Here is a 24,643-nt window from a genome sequence, read left to right as displayed (position 1 = left end):
CTGGGTCATTTGTTTGTTTTTATTGTTACTATGTTGACTTTTCATAACCTCTGAAAACTTGATCTGGAACATGGTCATTTTTTCTCAGTGTGGAAGTGTGTTTCAGACATTTTTGGCCCTCAATATTCCCTTGAACCTGTTGTGTTGTTGTTCTGAAGTGAAAAACAGATAGCCAAAAGTACACAGAGACCTACTCCCCCTCGGAGCAGCTTTACTAAAACTGCTGACTTCCATTATTCACGTGCTCAGAGCAACCGCCCAAACTATTTTGAATGGTGTCCATAAAAACCACGCCAAATGTCGTGATATCTTTGACAGTACATTTCCACAGTTTGTCTGCAAGAAAAGAGACAATAAAAGCTGTTCAATCAAATGCTCTGCATTATCCATAACATGACGTTTATAGTTCACCATAAAATCATGTGACAATTTGACGGCAATTGTATTTGAAAACACTACATTTAAAGTATTCCAACATGTGGATTGCTGTTGTAAGTCGGTTTTTGCAGTTAACATAATATCATTCACAAGCTCTGAGGGTATTGTATTTACTGTAGCCTCTGTCGGGAGGAAACCTCAAATGTCCAAAAAAGTTACTTTTCAGGATTCAAATTCAAAAACAGCAAAAGTAGCAGATCGACAAGCTCAAAACGCTCGCTCGCGTTTCGAGCTTGTGGATCTGCTACTTTTTTTCCTAAAGTATGATCAACAAAAAGCTAAAATAGCCTATAGAGATGTTTCTGCTCGACAGCAACAATATACCTTTTGCCAACTGATTCTCACACACAAATGTAGCACGGGACGGAGAAAAAAGTCAGTGTATGAACATTAAAACCAGCAATTAGCTGAGAAGAGCATCCCTGTTCACAGTGGTGGAAAGTAACTAAGTACACTCAAGTAGGCTACTGTACTTGAGTACAATACTGCCAATACTTTTGTACTTTTAATTAAGTAACATTTGAAGTTACATGCCTTTTTCTTGTAAGATAATACTTTTCTACTTAAGTAAGAAATCTGAGTACCACCACTGCCTTTTCCTGGCCGGGCATTTGCTGCCAACTGTGAGGAAGTCATTTGATGACTCTCTCTCTCCCACTTCCCCCCACACAGCAGGTAAAAGAGGCTATCTGGAATAATTGTATCCAGACCTCAACAGTTTTGTTTCCCCAAATCTAACCCTGTCCACTTCTTCAAAGGACTTCACAGAAAAGAGCAGAGGGTTCAAGAAGAGAGGCAATGGTGTCAATTTTGAAATGTTTCCCTTTTGTCAGCTGAAAATAATCCTAAAAATCAAAATATGGAGTGTGATGTATAGTAGTGGTTCTCAAACATTTTCATGTCAAGGACCCCCAAATAGATTTGGCCGTGAACCCACGGCATTTGAAAACATTGTTGTGTGTATTTCTTTTTTACTTTTTTGGAAAAATAACCAAAATGTAAAATAGGGTTAAATTGGTTAAACTGAAATGCATACTATATTCACTCATTTTGTTTGGGACCCTATGAATACTCTCAAGGACACCTGGGACAGGGTCCCCGGACCCCACTTTAAGAACCACTGCAGTCTACAGGGCAAGAAAGGTCTATAAGCCTAGTAACACCCCTTTTGTAGCTAATAGGCAGTGGTGTAAAGTAATTAAGTACATTTACTCAAGTACTGTACTTGAGTACAATTTTGAGGTATTTTTTACTTTAGTGGAGTATTGCCAATGTTCAATACTTTTACTTCTACTCCACTACATCTCTGAGGAAAATATTGTACTTTTACTCCACTACAATTATTTGAAAACTTTAGATACTAGTTACTTTGTAGATTCATATCATTATTTATTACTAAACATACATTAACCATGTAAGCTCGCATCACATGGCATGGCATCGCTACACGTTGTGAGTTTGTAGATCTGCTATTTTCCCAACAAAAAAAAAAACATTTTGTAAACTTGAAATGGGACATTCTGCATAATGAGTAGCCTACTTTTACTTTTGGTACTTAAATTATATTTTGATGTCAATACTTTTGTACTTTCACTTAAGTAAATTCTGAATACCAGACGTTTACTTGTAACAGAGTATTTCTACATTGTGGTATTGATACTTTTACTCAAGTAAAAAAGGTGAGTACTTCTTCCACCACTGCTAGTAGGCCTTTTGTTGTGACCTGCATTTTTGAGCAAAGGTGTTCTTAATAAAAAACAAATAGGCCAAACAAAAATGCATGAACAGAAAAGCAGCTATGTTTTCGTGTAGCTCTGGTCCATTAGCCTGAAGGAGTTCAGGCTAATGGACCAGAGCTAGTTTTCGTGCATGATAAGAGAATCAGACAGATTCCAGAAACATATCTTTAAGGAATAGATATACCTTTCATATCTTATGGAGGGGGGCGATGCCTCTTGTCATCAGAGCAGACCGCAGACAGCTGTGTAAGAAGGAACGGTTACTGTCTCCGGTGCGGAGGAACTGAGACGCTGTGACCTCTCCTTCTTTAACATACTCCTTGACAAAGTTTTTTTTTGTCTTGGGCCTCAGAGAGTATAAAATAAATACCACAATGAAATAAATAAATACCACAATGAAATAAAATAAATCCACAATGAAAAATACAATGATATAAATAAAAAATACAATTAAATAAATTAAAAAATACAATTAAATAAATAAATGTATTTAATTATATAATTGTATTTTTTCATCTATTTAATTGTGTTTTTTATTTATATCATTGTATTTTTCATTGTGGATTTATTTTATTTCATTGTGGTATTTATTTATTTATTTAATTTTTGGACCTGTGGACTTCCATAAAACAAGAGAATTAGAGAATGTGTCTTAGTTTGGTCTTCACTGAAATACAGTCACGAATTCAGATTTTATTTTGATGTTATTTTTAATTACAAACATTCCTTCAGTCAAAGAGGGTTACAGTGCAGTAGCTGATCGCTTCTCATCTCAACTATCTTTTCTTGTAGTCCAACTGCTAATCTGTCTCCTCTCCCTGATCTTTGTTTGTAGTTCAACAGCTGGGTGGAGGAGGAACTCCGGCCAGAGAGAGAAAAAAAAATAAAGTTGCTTCAATGACATTTTCAACAGGGATGGAAGTCTGAGTCCGGGGAAAACTACTAAAAATCAATCTAAAACAAACAGTTTATTTAACAACACACACCATGGATTTCAACGTGAAGCGGTTAGCAGCAGACGCTGGCACGTTCCTGAGCCGTGCCGTACAAGTAAGTAGTTTATCTTCTCGTTTAATAGATGCAGATGATGGGTGGTCTATCATAGCTCTGGTCCAGAGCGTTGGCGAGTTCAGTCTAACGCTCTGCTATTCTCATAGACCGAAAATTATACTACCGTGCGAGGTCTTCAACTTTAGTACAAATTAAACAAAACTATTTCGCTACTCACCGAAACGAAGGTAGTTTTGTGTTGTTGAGAGTCTATTCTCCAGGGTGGCAAACCTCTCGGTACCCCATCTTCTCTGTATGATACACTTTTTGGGGCAGAAAATAAAATATGTCCGCCAGGCGGACATTATTTTAATGACTCACCTGCGCCCTCTACAGATCTGGTCAATATAAATTACCATTGACATTAATCTGTAGAGGGCGCAGTGGAGCAAATACATTAATTTCCGTCTGGCGGACATATTTAATTTTCTGCCCCAAAAAGTGTATTATACAGAGAAGGAGGGGTGCTGAGACGGTTCCCATCATGGAGAATCGTCTTTCAACAACACAAAACTGCCTTTGTTTTGATGAGTAGCGAAATAGTTTAGTTAATTTTTGACTAAAGACGGAGACCTCGCACGGCAGTGGAATGTTGAGCGCCTGGCACAGCGCTCTGGACCAGAGCCTATGGAGAGTGACGTTAGCCATAGCTGCTATAGCTAGCATTGCTAACCACTGGTTGCCTTTGGCAAAGCAGCCCCACTGTAAACAGGAAACACCCCAAAACATCCACCCAGTGTGGTATTTAGAGTTCTATGAGTGTCAAACTGGACGTGGCAGATAAACGCACACAGTGAAGTGTTTAAAAACAACGTGTTTGTATGTTTAGTGCTGTGACAGCCTCAGCTAAACAGGCCTCTCAACGTCAGCTACTGTTGTTGATGATGTCTAGTGGTGGAAGTACTGCATTTATTTACTTAAGTAAAAATATCAATGTTGAAAAACTCTGTTACAGGTCATTGGCTTTCTTGTTTTTTTTTTTTAATCCTATTTAGTTGACCTTTTATTATTATTTGAACTGTATCATGTGTTTTTTTCTGCAAACTTCAACCAAGCAATCAATCAATCAATCAATCAGTCAATCAGTCAATCAGTCCCATATTCACAACGTACTTGAGTGGAAACAAGCCCTTATAGGGCTTTTTGTGTCATTTTAGCATCATTTGTACAATCGCACCACTGTACTTATTGCGAACTGTTAATGAAGTATTCAATCAATTAAAAAAAAGCTAGCTGGCTGCTATAATCTAGTATGATATTATGTCAGCCTGAATAAATAATATCTAGGTGAAATCCATGTGTTCCCATAAAAGCAGTGTCGTGCTTAAGCTGTGTTGGAAAAGCGGCTTATATGTGTGTGTTTACTGTAAGGCACTGATTATCACAGCAGGATCCCTTCAGGGTCCCTGGAGGGGGGTTCCAAATTATGGGGGGGTCCTTGAAATTAAATGGATTGATTTCATTGATACATTTTATTTGGTGACATGACATCACATTAAAAGAGCACAATAGCGCTTTCCTACATGCAGTCAAGTAGCATCATCAAGGATAAAAACACAATAAAGTCCATGGGCTTTATTTCCATTGGGGGCCTACAGTTCTGAAAACTTATGCTGTAAGGCAGGGGTCTTCAATGTTTTTCAGGACAAGGAAGGAGGACCCCTTAAGAGTGAGATGGGGGACCCCTGCATACTTGTAAATTTGATTCATGTTAAATGTGTGTTTCTCAATACTTTGTAAGTTTGACCTTGCTTCAGTACTTGGTCTGCTCTTTTTTCCCTCTACACACCAAACCTCTTCGCCGAAAATAGCCGATCGACAAGCTCACAACGCGTCGCAGGCGTGTTGTGAGCTTGTAGATCGGCTATTTTCAGCTAATGTTCCCCCCAGAATAGGGATGCTAGGGTTCAAGTGGTTAATGGAAAAAAATGTGGTGGCCCCCATGCAGTATCTCTGAGTCCGGACCCCCTGTTGAAGACCCCTGCTGTGTAAGGCTATGTACGTACACACAAGGGCTTCACGACCGTCTCTGTGTGTCAGTTTACAGAGGAGAAGTTTGGCCAGGCTGAGAGGACAGAGTTGGACGCTCACCTGGAGAACCTCCTGGCCAGAGCCGAGTGCACCAAGATGTGGACCGAGAGGATCATGAAGCAGACTGAGGTCGTACTGCAACCAAACCCAAGTACGACCGCCCTTCATCACACACACACGCACACGCACACGCACACGCACACGCACACACACACACACACAGGTCTTTTAACCGGTAAGATTAACTGTGCCGTCCGTCGTGCAAAGTTGGTGGGATGCTAGCCCCATTTGGAACCTCGCCCTCCGCTATATACAGTAGCTCCGAGATGAGGTCCCACAGCGTCGGGTGCTGGCAGGTGACGACACCGGCGAAAATTGGCCACGATGCATGATTCTTACCTTTTTTCCGCACATCGTATCCAAAAAGTAAAGGTCAGCCCCCCTGCTCTCAGATGTTTTACATTTTAGCGGCCAAGACATTTTTACAGACGAGTTGAAACAAGCGTTTAAATAGCTTTTTTAGTCAGCCTGTGCCATGTTTCCCCCTTTACGGGAGCAGTACAGCGCATGCGGACGGGGGTTGACTGGCCACAGGCTGACTAAAAAAGCGATTTAAATACTTGTTTCAACCCGTCTGTAAACAGTTCTTGGCCGCTAAAATTGGAAACATCTGAGAGCAGGGGGGGCTGACTTTCTTGATAATAAAAAAACATCATCATCAAACATTACAGTAAAACAATTAACTCATTAAAGTAAGTACAAATGTAACCAAAAAGACCCGTAAAGGCCAGTCCACACCAATGCAACTCCTTGCAACTATTATCCCCAAATGGCACCAGTCTGCAACTGGAAACATGATGTGCATTGTTCCGTGTACATCAAGCAGCAGCATATAATCACACACTCTACATACATTTCTGGACATTCAGCCGATATTAGTGTATGCCATGTGCGAACAGTCAGTGTACCAAAAATATATCAAAACCGATATTTAGAACCAATAACCGATGTAATCTTGCACTTGTAGGTTAATCGGATAGAAAAGCGTTTTCATAATATTTTTTCTTATTTATCAACGAATCGACACAAAATAATAATACTTTTTTTAAATAATCGACTAAATAGATTATTCTGATTCGCCACTTAAAGGTAGGGTAAGTGATATTTTTTGGTTAAAACAAAAAGTATTTTGTTAAAAGGTTAAAATACTATATTCTGATAGTAATCATTGCTATAGCGTGTTTTTTCAGTAACAGATGTCTCCCTGTCGCTCCAGCTCTTTAATAAACAGAAACTACATTTGTCGGTAGGTGTCAAAATCTCAGCCAATCAGGAGAAAGTACCCATTTTTAAGCTTAATTTGTATAGTGTTCCAGTTCCAATTTTGTCTGCTCATTTCTTAGTGTCATCACTTCCAATTTCACTTGTTTAATCTGTATCCTGATTGAGTTCTCTGTCCTGGTTGGATAAAATTGGAAATGAAACTGAAACTGAAACGAAAATGCATTTTCTGTTTAATTAAGAGGTGGAGAGACAAGGAGACTCCTAATACTGAACAAACACTCTATAGCAATGAGAACTATCAGAATATAGAGCTATTTAACACTTATTTTAACCAAAGCAAATCACTTACCCTACCTTTAACCCTGTATTATACATCGTTGTCAGTGCCGCTTTAGACTCCACAGGGGCCCTAAGCATGATACAGGACGCGCGCGTGCATGCATGTGTCCTCCGATTTTTTTTTGCGGTTCTGGGCGGATTGGGTTCGTTTTTTTCGCGGTTCTGGGCGGATTGGGTCCGTTTTTTTTTTTTTTTTTTTTCGGTGGGTAGGGGCCCTGCGTGGGGCGGGGCCCCACGCAGCCTGCGTAGTGTGCGTGTAGGGAGAAGCGGCCCTGATCGTTGTACAATGTTGGCGTACAAAAATAGCTCAGATACAAGCTTGTAGAGCTGCTATTGTCCCTTTGTAATAACCGTTCATTAATTGACATATAAGTCATATCGCACAGCCCTAGGTCAGTGCATGTGGAGGTGGGACTCCAGGACTAGGGTTGGGATCCGGAACCGGAGATACCGGATCCAACATTGAGGAACCGGAATCGGTTTCATCACATTTGGAACCTTTTCCACAACCGTTTTATCACACTGTCAGAGCTGGTATGTGGACTTCACGTCTGCTGTAGATTTTTTTTTTTTTTACTTTTTTTTTATTTTATTTGACCCAAAGACCAAGGAGATATGATTTTTTGAAGATCTAGACTCCCATCCACTTCCTTGTTAACTTAAAACTTAAAAAGTCTGTATCTCTGCCCCTGAGTACTTAGTAAATCTCTGGCAATAAACTGCAAAAAATCTGAAATAATTCTGGCAGTCAATGTGTTATAAGGAACCGGAATCGTTAAAATCTTTAAGGATCCCATTCCCAACCCTAGTCAGGACAGTGGAATGTCCTCCTGTGAACTTGACTACTGTACTTGAATGTTGACCTAAATGCGGCGCACAGCTCTTGAGGTCAGGTCAATTGCCCAGCCTCATCGCAGTCTTGTGACTGTCTAATTGAGTTTTCGTCTTTCAATCTGCAGATGTCCGACTGGAGGAGTTTGTTTATGAGAAACTGGAGAAGAAAGCGCCGTCGCGACAGAACAACCACGAGCTGCTGGGTCAGTCCATGATAGAGTCTGGCAACGAGTTTGGTCCTGGGACAGCCTATGGTGAGTGATTACACATGAATTATCTCCAGCCACACCCCCAAAGGACCACTAGACCCGTTTTTCTCAAACATGTTCATGTCAAGTCCCCCCAAAATGATGGGTGGACCCCCATTTGAAATGATTTTAGTGACCCTTTTGATATTAGTTTAGATTTAATACAGACTTTATTCTACAGCTGTTTGAACCTATGCTCTGAATAGTCAATACAATCTCTCATTGGGCTAATTTAAAGCTGGTGAAATAATAGTGAAATCAAACTGTTAATTTAGCTGGAGACCCACTTGAATGCCCTCAATGATACCTGGGGATCCACTTTGAGAACCACTGTACACTTCAACAGGTCATCTACCCGCGTTCAGTCAGTCTCCCCTTTTCTAAAAAGTTCATTTCAACTAAGTGAATTAACTTCCCTGTGGGAGAAACTGAATCCTCAAGCCACCGTGGTCCATTCATGGACAACAACACAAACATCTTGTTGTACTAGAGATTACAATCATCCATTGTATAGTTTATGTCAGTGTACCATGTCGCTTCTACAGGACCCTGTATAGTGTTTCCCTTATCATTTTCCCCAGGCATGGTAATACTCACCAAAAAGGGGGAAAAAACGTAAAAGAAAAAGGTGGCACATGCAATGGCACATTGGCGTGTTAGTGCAGCAGTCTGCTATTTATATTTCCATTCAAATGCTTTAGTCACTGTATATTCAAGAAGACTTGTCTTTATGCAAGAGAGGATGAAACTCCACTGTCAGATGAAAAGAAGTGGCTGGCAACTTCATTTGTGTTCCGTCTCCTTTGGTGGTCTAAGGGGGAAATAGGGGAGTAACGCATAGTAACTTAATCCATTAAGACCTGAGGCCCATTCTACAAATGCCTTCTAAATCAGTGGTTCTCAAACGTTTTCGTGCCAAGTACCGCGAAAATTATATGTATTTGGCCGCGGACCCCCATCTGAAAATGTTTTGTGGCAGGGACCCCCCAGAAGAAAAAAAATCCCACAATTATTCACCATTTTTCAAACACTCAAGATTTTTTTTGAAATGTTCAAAAATAGCAGATGTACAAGCTCGCAGCGTAGCACAAAGTGACGCGGTGTGAGCTTGCAGATCTGCCATTTTGGAGAACCACTGTTCTAAATCCTAAGAGTTTAAAAAAAAAAACTAAAATCTAAAATGACACAGATGCTTTCCTGTTTTTTATGGGTTAAAAGAGGATAAACGCAAATAACGAAAAGGTGATATTTATTGCTCAACTGAGTCAGGTTTATAACTACCTAAATCAGGTTATCAGAGGAGACACGTGGTTGTCTACACCGTCCTACATGACTAACTGTATGGGGTTAGCAGCCACAGGCTAAAAACGACTAAATTGGGAAGTTTTCACAGACGGGTAGGATTCAGGTTGAAAAATAATCAGTGAAGTGGTCCTAACTATAGACTTCAGAGCTGAGGATGGGACACTTTCCTCTGTTGCTGTGTGCGGCGTCGCCAGTTGTCCAGTGTGTCTGACCTCTGCCCTTTGCAGGAAACGCCCTGATAAAATGTGGAGAGACGGAGAAGCAGATTGCCGGGGCCGAACGGGAGCTCATCCAGAGCGCGGCCATTAACTTCCTGACACCTTTCAGGAACTTCCTCGAAGGCGACTTCAAAACTATTCTGGTGAGTCGCCATCTCATGGCTGTCTGTGGGGATGGAAGGATATGAAATTAGATCTTTTGAGCTGATGAAAACACTCAAGGTAATTGTATTGTGGTGAAATTCCATTATCAGGATAATCGTGTCTAGCTCAACGACATACCAGCGGTCCTCAAAGACTGTTTTTAGTGCCAAAGGGCTCATTCTCACACCTATACAAGCACAACTAATGCCAGAAAAAGTGAACATGCTGACAAGTTTTGCACTTCAATCTTTCTTGTAAAGGACCACGTTTTTGGCACGTCTCACTCTCTAGGCCACAAAGCTTACAGTAATGTTTGATAACAGAAAAGTGACAGTGGTGTTCAGTTTTCTTTCCTTTTTCTTAGTTTTACTATAATAGGTTCATTTTCTTTTTCTTTGTTTTACTATAACAAGTTCAAAGTAGTACAGATTGACTCTATGCTCCACAGATTTATTTAGTTATTTATCTATGCTTTATTCATGCAGGAGGACATTATAATTTATGATTATGATTTACATTCATTCTGCCATCCTTGAACAGTGCTTCACAAAAAATAGCAGATCTACAAGCTCACAGCGCGCCACTTTGCGCCTGCAAGCTTGTACGTCTGCTATTTTTTAACATCTTTGAAAAGATCTTGAAAGTGTTGAATAATACCTGTCTCTATTATCTAAAACAAAAGTTCTTCATTTTCTTTCAACACATACCTAATTGAATGTCAATGCTTAGATATAGTTAGTTTTTTATTTATTAATGTAGTTTTCCCTATCCTGCTGGGTGTTACTAAGAAATCTGAACAAATTAACCTGTCCTTGTTTGTTTTTCACACAAAAAAGTATGTTCGCAAAAAAAACTTTTAAAAGTGAAAACATCGGCTGCATAATTGCCGATAATGATGCCGTCCAAAAAGTCTAATAATGGCTGAAATATCAGGGAAAAAAACTATATATCTGTCGGGTTCTAATGGAAAATAAATGTAAGACATTTGATATATGTTGGCTAAATGTATGTATGTTGTATGTTTTTGCATGTTGTCGGAGCCCCACTTCATATCACAAACAGTAAAGTGTGGTTGTTCAACAATGACACAGCCACATTATTCAGCTAGTGTTCAACTCTTGCCTAAATATGGTTCAGTCAGACAATCATAGTGAAACTTGATTAGCTCAGCAGATAAAAATCATTTGCTAGTTTGTTTGCCATCTCATGCTGCTTATCACTCTTATGAAGCAATAAGCGACCAACATGGCATTTGCACCACTTGAAGTTTGATACTTATGTGACTTTGCCAAGATAAGATCATGCAAACACCAGGTACCATGAGTAAGACTGTTATCATTGTCTTGCATCTGCCAAAATCGTTACCTCAAGTTGATTAAGAAAACCCCTAAAATTTGAAGTGGTTATGTGTTATACTGTAATTCTCTGAACAATATATGACTCTTAATTTGACGTGTTCTTTTTTTTCTTTTCTTGGAATACAGAAAGAGCGGAAGCTGCTGCAGGTCAAGCGCTTGGATCTGGACGCAGCTAAAACCAAGCTAAAGAAGGCTAGGATGACTGACGCTCGTGTTTTGGTGAGTAGAACACACACACACACACACGTCATTTCATATCGATTTAGCTTGATGAGCATTGTTGGTGAATTCTGTGTTCTTCCAAATAACGAGCCACTTCCTTTATTCCGAGTATAAAAAGCTTCGCCCACCATCCCTCCTTCTGTCATAAGAGGTCATGATTGATCCACATCAAGTTTCACAACACATAACCGGCCATTTTCCTCTCATGACTGAAACACTGTCACATGGGTTGCCACGGGAGTTTTCAAGTTCCCTTTTCTCTGCACAGCGCAATCCCTTACGGGTTTGTTTTTTATACCCACTGGCAGAGTTAATCACTTTCATCCTGGTGTCCCTGTTTTGGTCATATCATTATAGGCGAACATTTTGTAATACTTTAAAAAGTATGCCCGCCACCCAAGATAACATGGAAAATACGTAGCGGCTTGCGTTTCAGATGCGTCGGCTGAAGCGCATGTCCGAGTCCAGCCTTTCTCTCCTCGCCATCCCCTTCTCTTCCTGCATCTTCCTTGCATTCATCCGCCCTTCGTTCTGCGTTGTTGCTTCTCTGTGGTCATTCTTTGGATGTTGTCTTTATTGGAGGCACTGGTTGCTTGGCTATATTTAGTAACAAATCACAGCCGCTGCCACAGTCCCATGTGGGATGTATCCCTGAGAGGCATTTGTTTCTCTGTACAATCTGTCACCAGACCGATATGTCACATGGTCTACTCTGCTGCACACATGGCTGAATTGACCTAATGGGACATGATGACACTTGATATCAAACTTTTGCAATCTGTGACTTTTGTTGCTAAAGAGTGGAGTTGAAGCTGGATTTTACTAGGACCACAACACTTGGTGGGGAGATCCTTGAGCGGGTTCCCATATAAATTGTTAGGAACCAAATGGACCCTTAACTATTGAGAGTGTACAAATGGACCCTTACAGGTCTGTAACTCTTGGCACATCCATTAGGTTCCATTTACTGTATACTCTGAGTTAAATTAACACAGATGATTCTACAGTGTGTTGTGTAGTTTGGGATATGTGGCCTTATGCAAATCAAACTAGGGATCCTTGAAAAGAAAAAGGTTTAGAATCGCTGCACTAGAGGTACCGATTGGAACTGATTCACCCATTGAGGTTAAAGTTAGACAGAATGTCCCTGTAAACTTCATCAAAGTCATTGTCCTCGATCAAGCCTCCTACAGTGTTTGCTCTCTCAACCCGTTTCGCACAGACCTGAAGATGAGGTGATCTTGTCTTTGGGGGAAAAATGTTAATAATCCCCATAAACCTCAGAGTATGGAAAAACTGATCCCTAACACACGATTACACAATCCTCTTTAGACTAACTTGATCCTTTGTTTTTATGCTTGATGTAGGCGTCCCGGAAACACACAACAGCACTGTAGTTTGTCTTCATGTCTGGGGGGCATTCCTTGCGGTCACTAAGGAAGAACATATGTTTTGGGTGTGAGAACAGGCCAGTGCCATGGTTAGAAGCTGTGAAACGACCGGCTGACCCCAGTTCACCTCTACAGTCGCTGTTTTGAAGACGGATAGGGCTTCGGCGGGACCTCTAGCCTCCCCTTCGAGGTTCCGGTGTTTATTCAGCGAAAAAAAAGGCTCAGCATCACCCACGAGGCAGATTAGAAAACCACACACAGGCCCACACATTCCAGCATAAGTCTCCGGTTAGCACAGGGCAACAGGTTTGCAAAAACACGTCGGCCGTTTACACGTCATGGCATTTTTCCAATTCGGTGAGGGATAACACTGTATTTTTGTCCGTGTGTTTGTTTATTTTGAGTTTTTTTAACGGAGTGAAAAACCCCAATGTGGTTTTCTGAAGTATGGACAGGCTGTGCACTTGGTGTGTTGCTCACACACACACACAGACACACAGTGTGAGGATCCGCTGCCTTGGCCGTGGCTGCGTGGCAGCTGTGCCTCTAACGACTGTGTCACTGTGTTTTGTTTTAAATGCAACCCAGCAGATGTGAGCGGAGGAAGTGACAGAGGTGAGTGGAATGCCGGGGCCCATCTTTGAACTGAACACACACACGCGCACACACACACACACGCACACACACGCCTGTTAGCAACGTCAACAGGACTTCCAACTGCCTACTCGTATTTATTGGTCGCCTCTTGGAAAACAGTATAACGCATGGGGGGAACATCAACCCCTTGTGGAATACACGAGGAGCAAATATGCCCCCCCCCCCCAACACACACACATACACACACACAAACTGTGTGCAAGTGTAATGCAAACGGTATAGTCTGGACAGTAAGGGCATTGTGCATGTTAGTCTAAGCATCAGGCCCTATGTTTACCGGACCTTTCCTCACTTAGGCGCTCTCAACAAGCCATTGTTCCAGCCGGCCCGATATAAAAATCCTGTGTGAGGAAAAGGAACCCCCCCCCCCCCCCCCACCCAAATAACCCGTGCTCCACTTGTGGCAGAATCATTCATTCCGTTTGATTTACCACTCACACATTGATGGTCCCTCACCCCCTCCTTTCCTATCCCTGTTAAAGGGGACTCTTGTTGAGGCACTTCTGGCCTATCATTTTTATTCTGGGTTTCTGGTGTCGCCCCGGCACTCTGACATCATCATTTCACACTCACTTTATTGTAATTAAATGTGAGTTGACTTAGTATGTTTTGTGGATTAGATTTCACCCCTTGTGCTGTATGTTTGTCTTTTCTTGTCTTTATGTATACAGTGTATGTCGACAAGTCTGCGTGCTGTGACCTGAAACATTTGAGTCTGTTTTGCGAACGTTCGTTTTTGTTTATTCCGAAGTGTGTTTTGCATTAGCTCTATAAATGCCTGATTTATCAGACAGCACTGTGTGTGTGTGTGTGTGTGTGTGTGTGTGTGTGTGTGTGTGTGTGTGTGTGTGTGTGTGTGTGTGTGTGTGTGTGTGTGTGTGTGTGTGTGTGTGTGTGTGTGTGTGTGTGTGTGTGTGTGTGTGTGTGTGTCTCTCTCTCTCTCTCTGTGTCTTTCGTTCTCAGGCAGAGCAGGAGCTTCGGATGACCCAAAGTGAATTTGACCGGCAGGCTGAGATCACCCGTCTTCTCCTGGAGGGCGTGAGCAGCACCCACGTACGTTTATTTCATTGATTGAATACTTTATTAGTCAGAAATGTAAACGGCACGTGGTACATTAAGGCTAATAGGATATCACAAAAAAGTCCTGGGGACTTGTTTCCGTTGTGGTCCTATGTATTCAATTAATCAATATAGCATACAAATGTACACAATAATACTTGTATGTATTAACAAATACAAACACTATATGTACAATAGAGATGGGGAAATTACATTTACCTCCCCTTGTGGTCTCCTGATGTTTTTTCAGACCAATTTGGAAAGAAACCAGTGTTGCACATCCTTGTAATGGATGGTGTCAGAGCATTCCACATTTTGGAGGCAGAGTAGTAGAAATTTGGGCGGTACCAGATCATGGTTGCTCCCTCTAGTGTTGGGAGCAACGTATAGCAGACCCCCTGTCCAATCCTTGAGGGGGTACCAAAGGATCCCCAGTTAAATTATTAATAGTTAGGAGTCAAATGGACCCTTATGGCTCTGTAACTCTTGACAGTGTACAAAAGGAACCGAACGGACCCTTATAACTCTTGGCCCAAATGGATCCGTAAGGATGTGTGTACCAACCATGGCTTCCCTATTTGGTGCATGTCATAATAGGCGAAAATTCTCACATGCTTAATTCATCCTTTGTTGTACGCCAGTGTCACACAGGCAAAAATAGCAGATCTAAAAGCAACTTGTCATTGGCCATCTATATTGGAGTACTCAGAACATATAAGGACACAATAATGAGACAGACAACAACTCGGATGAGAGATTTAAAAGTATTCGAATACTTGGAGCCAAACGTACATGTCACAATGAGACACACAGTCTGACTCCCAGAACAACATCTACTTACAGCTTATATACTACACCCAAAAACAGTACATCCCTGAAACAAGTATAAACAAGAAATAACAGAGACAACCACCAGCCCATCCCTTTAACCCAAGGGTCATCTGATAATAAAGGGTTGGTCTGGACAGAGAACAGATCAGGTCAGATCTTGACTCTACAGCTGTGCCACAGCTACTCTGGTCAGCACATGTAGTACATTCCATGCCCTTAAGACGATATGTAGATCTCACAAAACATTCCACAACTGCTTATGGTCATGGAGAGAGGATTTAGATAGTATATTTGAGTTCATTTAAATGTTCACTTATCAGAATTACGCTAGACCGTTGTATGACAAAGTATAGTCCCGGCTTAAGTGCTTAAGTCATACTGGTACTTGCTGTAATTTATGTTGAATTATCTATTTATTTTCATCTCTGGATGACCAGGCGCACCACCTGCGTTGCTTGAATGACTTTGTGGAGGCTCAGAGCACATACCACGCACAGTGTTACCAGTACATGGTGGATCTTCAAAAGCAGCTGGGCAGGTAAGAGGGCAGACATCACACATTTATTCTTGGCTGGATTTTAACCCATTAAGACCTGAGGCCGATTCAAAAAATGTCCTCTAAATCCCATGTCTTCTGAATCCTAACAGTTTTCTGAAAAACCGAAGTTGCTATATCAGTGACGCTCAAACCTTTTCATGTATTTGGCCGCGGACACCCATCTGAAAATATTTTGTGCCATCGACCCCCAAAAGCAAAGATTTGAGTTAACAATGTTCGCTTTAAAATATATATTCAAAGATTTGAACAAAATGTTCACGATTAAAAAAATATAGCAGAACTACAAGCTCATAGCAATATCTGCTATTTTTGGATAGCCAAAGTATAAAATTATGGTTAAAATGGTTACAATGATTGTGATACTCTATTAGACGAACACAATATTATATTATACATTATAAAATATAATTAATCCATTTCCCACTTTCTTTCACATACCTTATGTAATACCTCTGTGTACATGTGCACCTATACCCCCATTTGAGAATCACTGGTTAATAGGCCGCGGTCAGGGGTCACCCGCCATCCCAATTGTAGCCACTAGAGGCGAAATGGACCACAAATTGAGTGAATTGAATTGGTGAATGAGGTATTTTAGTATGAAAATCGTGGGAATATTGTGTGGCTTGTGACTATCAGGTCCAATATTTAGTTCAGTGACCATGGAGCTAAAGAATAGTTCATAAGCTGTGTTCACATTCACGCTTCCATTGGAATTAATAGACTCCAACCTGCTTCCGGTCTCCTAAAAAGGCGGCCAGCTACTCCACGCAGATACGTGGCATCTCCCAACATGCAGTAGGTGATAACATCCCCCCCTTCCCCCCACAGCTTTCCATCTTCGTTCACCAACAACAACCAGTCGTCTGTGTCTGGCGGGGCCAGCATCTCGGTGCCCACAATTCCTGTGTCGGCCCCCCTGCCCAGCCCAACTCCCGGCCGCAGCGGCGCGGCCGTGTCGGGAGGGTTCAGCGAACTGCGGAGCTCCAGTGGCAGCCGCAAGGCCCGCGTCCTCTACGACTACGACGCCGCCGGCAGCAGCGAACTCTCCCTGCTGGCTGATGAGGTGGGTCTGACACAAGCCTCTGAAGTCCAACCCCACACATGCATGGTTCTTTTGTTACCACAGTATTGTTACTGTTACCACAGTATTGTGTTCATCAGACGAAACAAACGATAAAGCACGGACATCCACTCACTAAAAACAAGGTGCTGGGCAGAGGTCAGAATAAAATAAAAAAATTGGTTCCTTATGTGCCATCATTGGCTCGAAACGTCACATCCAATGATGGTGTAAAATGAACCAATATATTGTTAAACTTTAGAGCATGATCCAATGTGCAGACTTTATTGTTTTTAAGTATAATCATATCATAGTCAGTCTATAAATCCCATATTTGTATGTGTATCTGTATGTTTCTGTGTCCGTGTCTGTCCTTCACCCGCTGACAGCAGGTGGGCACTAGTAATAATAATGAGACTAATAATGATGTGTTACCATCCTCTTGTCTACAAGCAGCATAACTTTATTATGAGGTAGCGAAGCAACCTTCATAGAGAAACCTATTAGTAGGCTATTAGTGCATTGCCAGGCCCTTCTTCACTCTAGCCATTTAGACAACTTAAAAACAAACCAGTTGGGCTGGGCGATGAACGATTATTTTAAAAAGAGTGAAGATCTACAATCGACAAAATATTTTTGTAGTCCGCTATTGTACAAGTGCTTAATCAGACTAATCGATTTAGTTTAAAAAATGTCTTCGATGTCGATTCGTAAGAGAGAAATATACTACTGTGTATATATATTTTTTTAATAATTGGTTCTCGATCATTCTGTTATAAGTTGGTTATTGGTTCTAAGTGATAGTGAAGTGAGATTTCTTCAATTTCGTGTAGTAAAATGTTTACCGGTGATAGAATATGACCTTCTCACATGGTTTGAAAAGAAAAAGTGAACTGAACTGAGGAATTTGTTTGAAAGGTCAAAGTTCAGAGAAATTATGTGTTGATAATATTTTAATTATAACGCCAATTATAACCACCATTACACTATTAATGTCACGCACCCCCTAGAATCATGCAGCTTGCGCACCCCAGGGGGTGCACGGCACGCACCACAGTTTGGGAATCCCTGTTTTAAATATCGGGTTCGATATATTTCCTATTCATTGCCCAGACCTAATACCAGCCAATTATAAACACTAAGATGGCTCTGCTTCTTCGACACCACTCTGGACAGAATGATTCATTTGCAACCCACGGCTACAACAGAACAAAGTTTAACTCTGCATTTATTAACTCTGCCTGCTCAGCTGTCACTCAAAGATGCAAGGTTAACATAGTCAGGGTTGGGAAGTAACGGATTACATGTAACGCCGTTACGTAATCAGAGTAAAAAAAAAACGTAACGGTAACGTCTTAGAGTACATTTTAAAATGTGTAATCTGGATTACAGTAACGGGGGTGTTGTAACGGGGGTTACATGAGGATTACATTCTCCCCTTCCCCTCATTAATTTTACAAACAAGTTATACATTATTATAACACCAAACAACCACCTGCAAGAGCGCACACTCCACACAGACGGCAATGGATTGGAGTTGAGCGCAGCGCGCACCTCTCTGTGTAAAATCCCCACAGACAGGAGGCTGCTGCTGCGTCAGGGCGGTGTTGCCAGAATTTGCGAGAGAAATAAGCAACCAGGTCTATGAAAACAAGCCCAAAAGAAGCGACTATAAAAGTCCACACGAGCACTTCAAAGCTATATCGGTCGTCCATTAAACAATGAGCATATTTATATATGTTGGCTATTTGAAAATAGACGATCTACAAGCTCACAACCGTTCTACCATTATTTACAAGCAACTTCAGAAAAATAAGCCCAATGTGGCTTATAATAATCAGACCAGGCAACACTGCAGACGGAGATACTACATAGGAGAGCATTGGATTGGGGATAAATAATCGGTAGCGCAGTCTTCTCTTTTGTCAAATAAAATGAGGCTTTTTATTTAAAGAGTAGTTTACGGGGTATAAATATAATTTTATAGGGTGAGTTCTTTGTAGACTATATAAATGAGTCTTTACTGTCTAGTCAATGTTTACAGGGTCACAGGCAGATTACATTCTCCCCTTCCCCTCATAAATTTTAAAAACAAGTTATACATTATTATAACACCGTCACCAAACATTAAAATAATAATAAGTCGAAATAACAGTATGCATGTCGCATGCGACGACCCGTAGGGTGCCTACGCTGTGTCGCTTCCTAGTGGCTGCTTCAAAAAGCTTTCTTGGTGGCTGCCCACTGGAACTGCGCAGTGACGGTGAGCAGCACTGCAGTAGCGGTCTTAACTGTAGGCAAGGTTAGGCAACCGCCTGGGGCCTCAAAAGTCAGGAGGCCTCATGAGTAGGGATGGTAGGCTACTGAATGGATGCGTGGAGACGGTCAGGACGCACAGCGTGCACCTCTGTCAATATGGTAATGGTAGACACCAGTTCTCTGGTTGAGATTCAACATCAAGTGAAACACTGCACATAACCAGTGATAGGTTAGATTTAAAGCCTATATTCCAGTTTATAATGCGCGGAAGCCAAGCAACACTTTTGACAGAGAGAGAGGGGGGGAGGGGGGGGAATTAAGAAATACTATATTTTAAATAGTGAAAAATACAGAAAATAGGGGGAAATACATAAAATCTCTAATCTGTGATTCTAATGTGATTAATGTGACCCCTACAGTCAGTGAAGTCCAGTGCTGAATGTGACAAATATTGAGACAAATAGGCTATAACCCAATACATAATTTTATGAAATAAATGGGTTATATTTTACAGATAGTTACACTATTCTTGTACTATATTAAAATTAAGTCATCCTTAAACTTCAAGTTAAATTAATTATTTCTGTGGACTTAAAAATCATCGTTTTATTTGATGGCCTTCTTTTTGATTGGCCTTTTACAGGCCCTACCAGCCTGTAGGGGGAGGTAGAGAGTAACATATTATAATACCAGCCTGTAGGGGGAGGTAGAGAGTAACATATTATAATGCCAGCCTGTAGGGGGAGGTAGAGAGTAACATATTATAATAGCAGCCTGTAGGGGGAGGTAGAGAGTAACATATTATAATAGCAGCCTGTAGGGGGAGGTAGAGAGTAACATATTATAATAGCAGCCTGTAGGGGGAGGTAAAGAGTAACGTATTATAATACCAGCCTTTAGGGGGAGGGAGAGAGTAACATATTATAATAGCAGCCTGTAGGGGGAGGTAGAGAGTAACATATTATAATACCAGCCTGTAGGGGGAGGTAGAGAGTAACATATTATAATAGCAGCCTGTAGGGGGAGGTAGAGAGTAACATATTATAATAGCAGCCTGTAGGGGGAGGTAGAGAGTAACATATTATAATAGCAGCCTGTAGGGGGAGGTAAAGAGTAACGTATTATAATACCAGCCTGTAGGGGGAGGGAGAGAGTAACATATTATAATAGCAGCCTGTAGGGAGAGGTAGAGAGTAACATATTATAATACCAGCATGTAGGGGGAGGTAGAGAGTAACATATTATAATACCAGCCTGTAGGGGGAGGTAGAGAGTAACATATTATAATAGCAGCCTGTAGGGGGAGGTAGAGAGTAACATATTATAATAGCAGCCTGTAGGGGGATGTAAAGAGTAACGTATTATAATACCAGCCTGTAGGGGGAGGGAGAGAGTAACATATTATAATAGCATGCTAACCTGGTCTATTCTATTTACTTGATCTCATCTAGCCTATGTATAGCCTTAGGGAATATAGGCTGTAAACTAAAGGCATTTAGTGTCTTTTTATTAAAGGCTATGCATTTTATTAGGTTTTATAATTTTTTTGTAAAGGTAAAGAGATTTTATTTGCCACTTTGCCCACACATGGATGGAGGTTAGATCCCATAGGGACGGTTGTGTTATTTAAAATGAGCTAGTTGTTGGTTGTCAAACAATCAAAATGTTACTGTAGGTCAAGATGCCTTTTCTTATGATCTGTTATTAGTTGACACAATGACTCTACAGTAATGTAACTGTTCAGAGAGGTCAAATTCTTAACAATTAAATGACCTTAACCATATTTCTGTTGTCCTTATCTTAATTTCATAGGCTCAACATTCTTGTCTATCAATGGTAAAACTTGTATTATCTAATTAAATAGAGTTTTGCTTAAAAGTAATCCAAAAGTAACTGAAAGTAACTAGTAGTTACTTTTTAAATGGAGTAATCGGGATTACGTTACTGACTACATTTTTTAGAAAGTAACTTGTAACTGTAGGGGATTCCTTTTTAAAAGTAACCCGCCCAACCCTGAACATAGTTCAGTGAAAGTAAATCTACAGTACTTTCCAGTGTTGCCATGTCTGCTTATTATAAGCGACTATGGGCTTGTATTTCTGTAAAGTCGCTTGTAAATATTTTTTGGGGCTTTCTAAAGTGTAGTTGCTTATTTTGGGCTTGCTGTCTAATGTTGTTTAAACTAGTGGTTCCCACATGTCAAGGACCCCCAGATTAATATGTAATTGTACCGCACCCCCATCTGAAAATATTTTGTGCCAAGGACCCCCTTGTGGTGTTGTTCAATATATTTTTTTAATGGCAGATCTACAAGCTTTCAACACTGGTTGTAGATCTGCTATATTCAAATAGCCGATGTGGTAAAAAGAAAGTGGTAAAACTTAGCCTAATCGCTTCTTTTGAGCTCGTTTTCATAGACCTGGCGTCTTGTTTCTCTTGCAAAATCTGGCAACACTGGTACTTTCATTTTTGTCATTCGAGAGGGAAACTCAATTGTGGGAGGGGAAAAACTGCAAGCACGACATTCTTTTATTTGCCATTATTCAGTTAGTGTGTTCATGTGGCTCTCCTCTCAGCCGTATTCAACACTGTATTGTTGTAACCACACTGGGCCTTAACCACATGAACCCTAACATCCCCGTGTGGGTAAGTCATATTAGGCAAACATTCTGTGAAAGAGCAGTTCTACAATCTTGCAACCCCTGTGATGCATTGTGAGCTCATGGAGTGGCTATTTTGGGTGAAGAGTTCTGGTGTAGAATGGGGAAAAAAGGAGGAAACCAAGTATAGACTCCTGGGTATATGGTTTAAGCCAGGGGTCTTCAACAGGGTGTCTGGGACCCCTATGGGGTCCACAGAGTTACTACAAATCTTTGTGATATAAACTTTTTTCTTTCTTTTTTACATTAACCACTTGAACCTTAGAATCCCTATTCAGAGAGTAGCATTAGCCGAAAATAGCAGATCTACAAGCTTGGCTATTTTCGGCAAAGAGGTTTGGTGTAGAGGGAAAAAGAGCAGACCAAGTACAATGTCTGAAATAAACAAAAAAACATTACACTGATAGTCAATGAAACACAACTGTGTCGGGGGTCCCTCCCTGCTTCATCTCTTTCTCAGCTAAGGGGTCCTTGGCCTGAAAAACGTTGAAGACCGCTGGTTTACACTTGAATTGGTATTTTCCTAGATATTGTCTTTGATAAATAAGAACCGACAAAGAAAGTTGTCAACAACTTAAATTTCCCTGATGCGTCCCTCCAGGTGATCACAGTGAGCAGCGTTCCTGGTATGGACTCAGACTGGCTGATGGGCGAGCGGGGCAACCAGAAAGGCAAAGTGCCCATCACCTACCTGGAGTTGCTTAACTAAGAGAAGCCCCACCAAGTCGTCCCACCCAGCCCGTGATCTCATATTTATATCCAGCTACAGGGAAGGGGCCTCTTTCTCACTTCCCGTTCAGTCGGTTTCAGTGCAACAGTCAAAATATTTAATCTCTTAGCGCAGGGCAAAGAGCCGAGGCCAGCAGCGATTCTCTCGGCTCTGCCGTCATACGAAATGAACGGAATTTGAGTGAAGGGACAGGAAACGGGCGCCTTCCTTGTCATGTATGCAAGTACATTACATTTTGTAAACTGCTTCCGTGCCTTTTGATTGCCTCCATGCCATCCGCCACATGTGCCAGAATTTGTCCTAAATCGAATCCATTTGAAAGATAATTACTTTGTTTACAACATGTAACTCAGATGGTGACCTAAAATGCTTTTTTGATGTGACGCTTTTCTTCACTGCCGATGATTCAGTTTAGTTTTTTTAATATTTGCAGAAGAAGCACTTAAGCGTGAGACTGAACATGATGCTGGGTTGTTGTTTATTTTTAAGTCTTATTTTATGATTGATAATCGTTTGATCTTGAGTACTTTGGGGTCATCATGAATCAAACTAGTGTGAATAGTTCCATTGTGTTAACGTGTGCCCGCTTTTTCACTCCCAGCCTGTTACTGGACAGTGCGTTAAGTCAGAAGAGAGTGTTGCAGTAAATTCCAGTGGATTATGGAGAGAAGCTTGAATAGGAGACGTCCTAAATTGTAATTAAAAATAACTCGTGCCAGGTGCCTATAAAAATGTCTCTACACTGGGGGATAAGTCTTAACAACAATGCCGGTGGAGACTGATTGTTCAAACGCCTTTTCTAGCAACCATGCCGAAAGTATTCCGATTTAAAGCCATTTCAAACTTTCATGCTTCGTACTGAGCCCTGGTATTTTGTTTTATTGGATTCACTGAGAATTCTGAGAACTTTTCAGAGTGCTTTCTGTGAGAAAGAGAGTTTCAAATAGACACCACACCTGCTGTGGCCAATTTTGTTCATGAATATGCAACAGGCTCATCATGTGGGATAGGCTGAGCACCTTTGGTTTTTCTTGACCCAATGTTTACGTTGAAGAAAATAACAGGCCGTAGGTGGACTTAGTTTTGACTTACTAACATTTCTTTATTATCCCCCTCATTCCCTAAGCTCAGCTCTGTCCACATAGAAACAAACATTTGTTATTGCATTCTGGGAGTTTATAAAAAATATATTATGGCATATCTGTCCGCTTTTTGTTGTTTGTGTAACTGATATGATAGCGTATTATTGTAAAGAAATACTGTATATGCCATATGATACATTAAAGTAAGTAAATATGTGTGTGGATGTTCTTGCAGAATATAACCAGTAGAGGGCAGAACAGAACAATGTCCAATATATTATATTATTGTGTGCTTTTATTCTGATCAGTGGTGGTATTGATTTATTTAATTGACTAAAATGTCTAAATATAACTGGCAGGGGATAACTGTCATAGTGTCATTTAACTGAACTACATAATTGCACTGACTGATTAATATGGTTGGGGTATCGAAATTAGGTTCCAAATAGGAAAGAAAATCCAAATTGCTGGGGAACGGGTGGGTCATACGAATGATGGAATCAAAAAATCGTTAAAATCCTTCATTTAAGGGTCCAGTATTTCTCCTATGAATAAAGGGTACAACAAGCTTTAACTGCTACTGCTTTCCATTGTATTGTCATGGAATTACACATTATTTCTTAAACTTGGCAATTATTTCTGTAAAATTACTACAGGGACAATTGTGTGGTTTTTTTTAAACACCCAGTATTTTTAGTACAAGTTTTGCCATTGGCTCTATCTCAGTTAGTAGTACTAATATACACAGTAATAGTAAATACTATTTACTTCAGTCAACGCTTAAAAATATATTTTTATCTTAACATTCGACCTTTTTTTTATCGGAACTGGAATTGATAAAATAAAAAGAGTGTCTGTCTAGTAAAGTTAACCTAAACTAGACGACACATTAGAATATCACGTTTTTTTTAATTTTATATTTTCACATACAGGTCTATAACAAAAGGCATACAAAAACAGTGAATGTATGTTACCCCCCCAAAGTTCCCGCTCCGAAAGAGCCACAACCCTGGTATCTCATTGTATTAGAATATCACTTTGATGGCTTGGCTTGGGTTAACGACAATATTTTTTGTTGTGCCACAACATTGTACAACAATGTATTAGGTTACTGTTGAAATCTAGAACCCAACCCAATGTGT

General features: G+C 40.7%; 1 protein-coding gene across 1 annotated transcript; it reads left to right on the top strand.

Moving 5' to 3' along the window:
- Positions 1-3,031: 3,031 nt before the first annotated feature.
- On the top strand, positions 3,032-23,719 carry sh3glb1a (SH3-domain GRB2-like endophilin B1a). The gene is made up of 9 exons (XM_080418043.1): positions 3,032-3,227; positions 5,268-5,409; positions 7,841-7,969; positions 9,496-9,629; positions 11,115-11,207; positions 14,222-14,311; positions 15,586-15,686; positions 16,539-16,773; positions 22,291-23,719. The coding sequence occupies exons 1-9, from the start codon at positions 3,165-3,167 to the stop codon at positions 22,396-22,398; spliced, it is 1,095 nt and encodes a 364-aa protein (XP_080274169.1). The 5' UTR covers positions 3,032-3,164; the 3' UTR covers positions 22,399-23,719.
- The last annotated feature ends 924 nt before the right edge of the window (positions 23,720-24,643 follow it).

This window comes from Gymnoscopelus braueri, assembly GCF_963280865.1.
Source record: "Gymnoscopelus braueri genome assembly, chromosome: 21".
Taxonomy (NCBI): domain Eukaryota; kingdom Metazoa; phylum Chordata; class Actinopteri; order Myctophiformes; family Myctophidae; genus Gymnoscopelus; species Gymnoscopelus braueri.
Note: the sequence above shows the minus strand (reverse complement) of the source record. Positions and strands in the feature narration are given on the sequence as shown.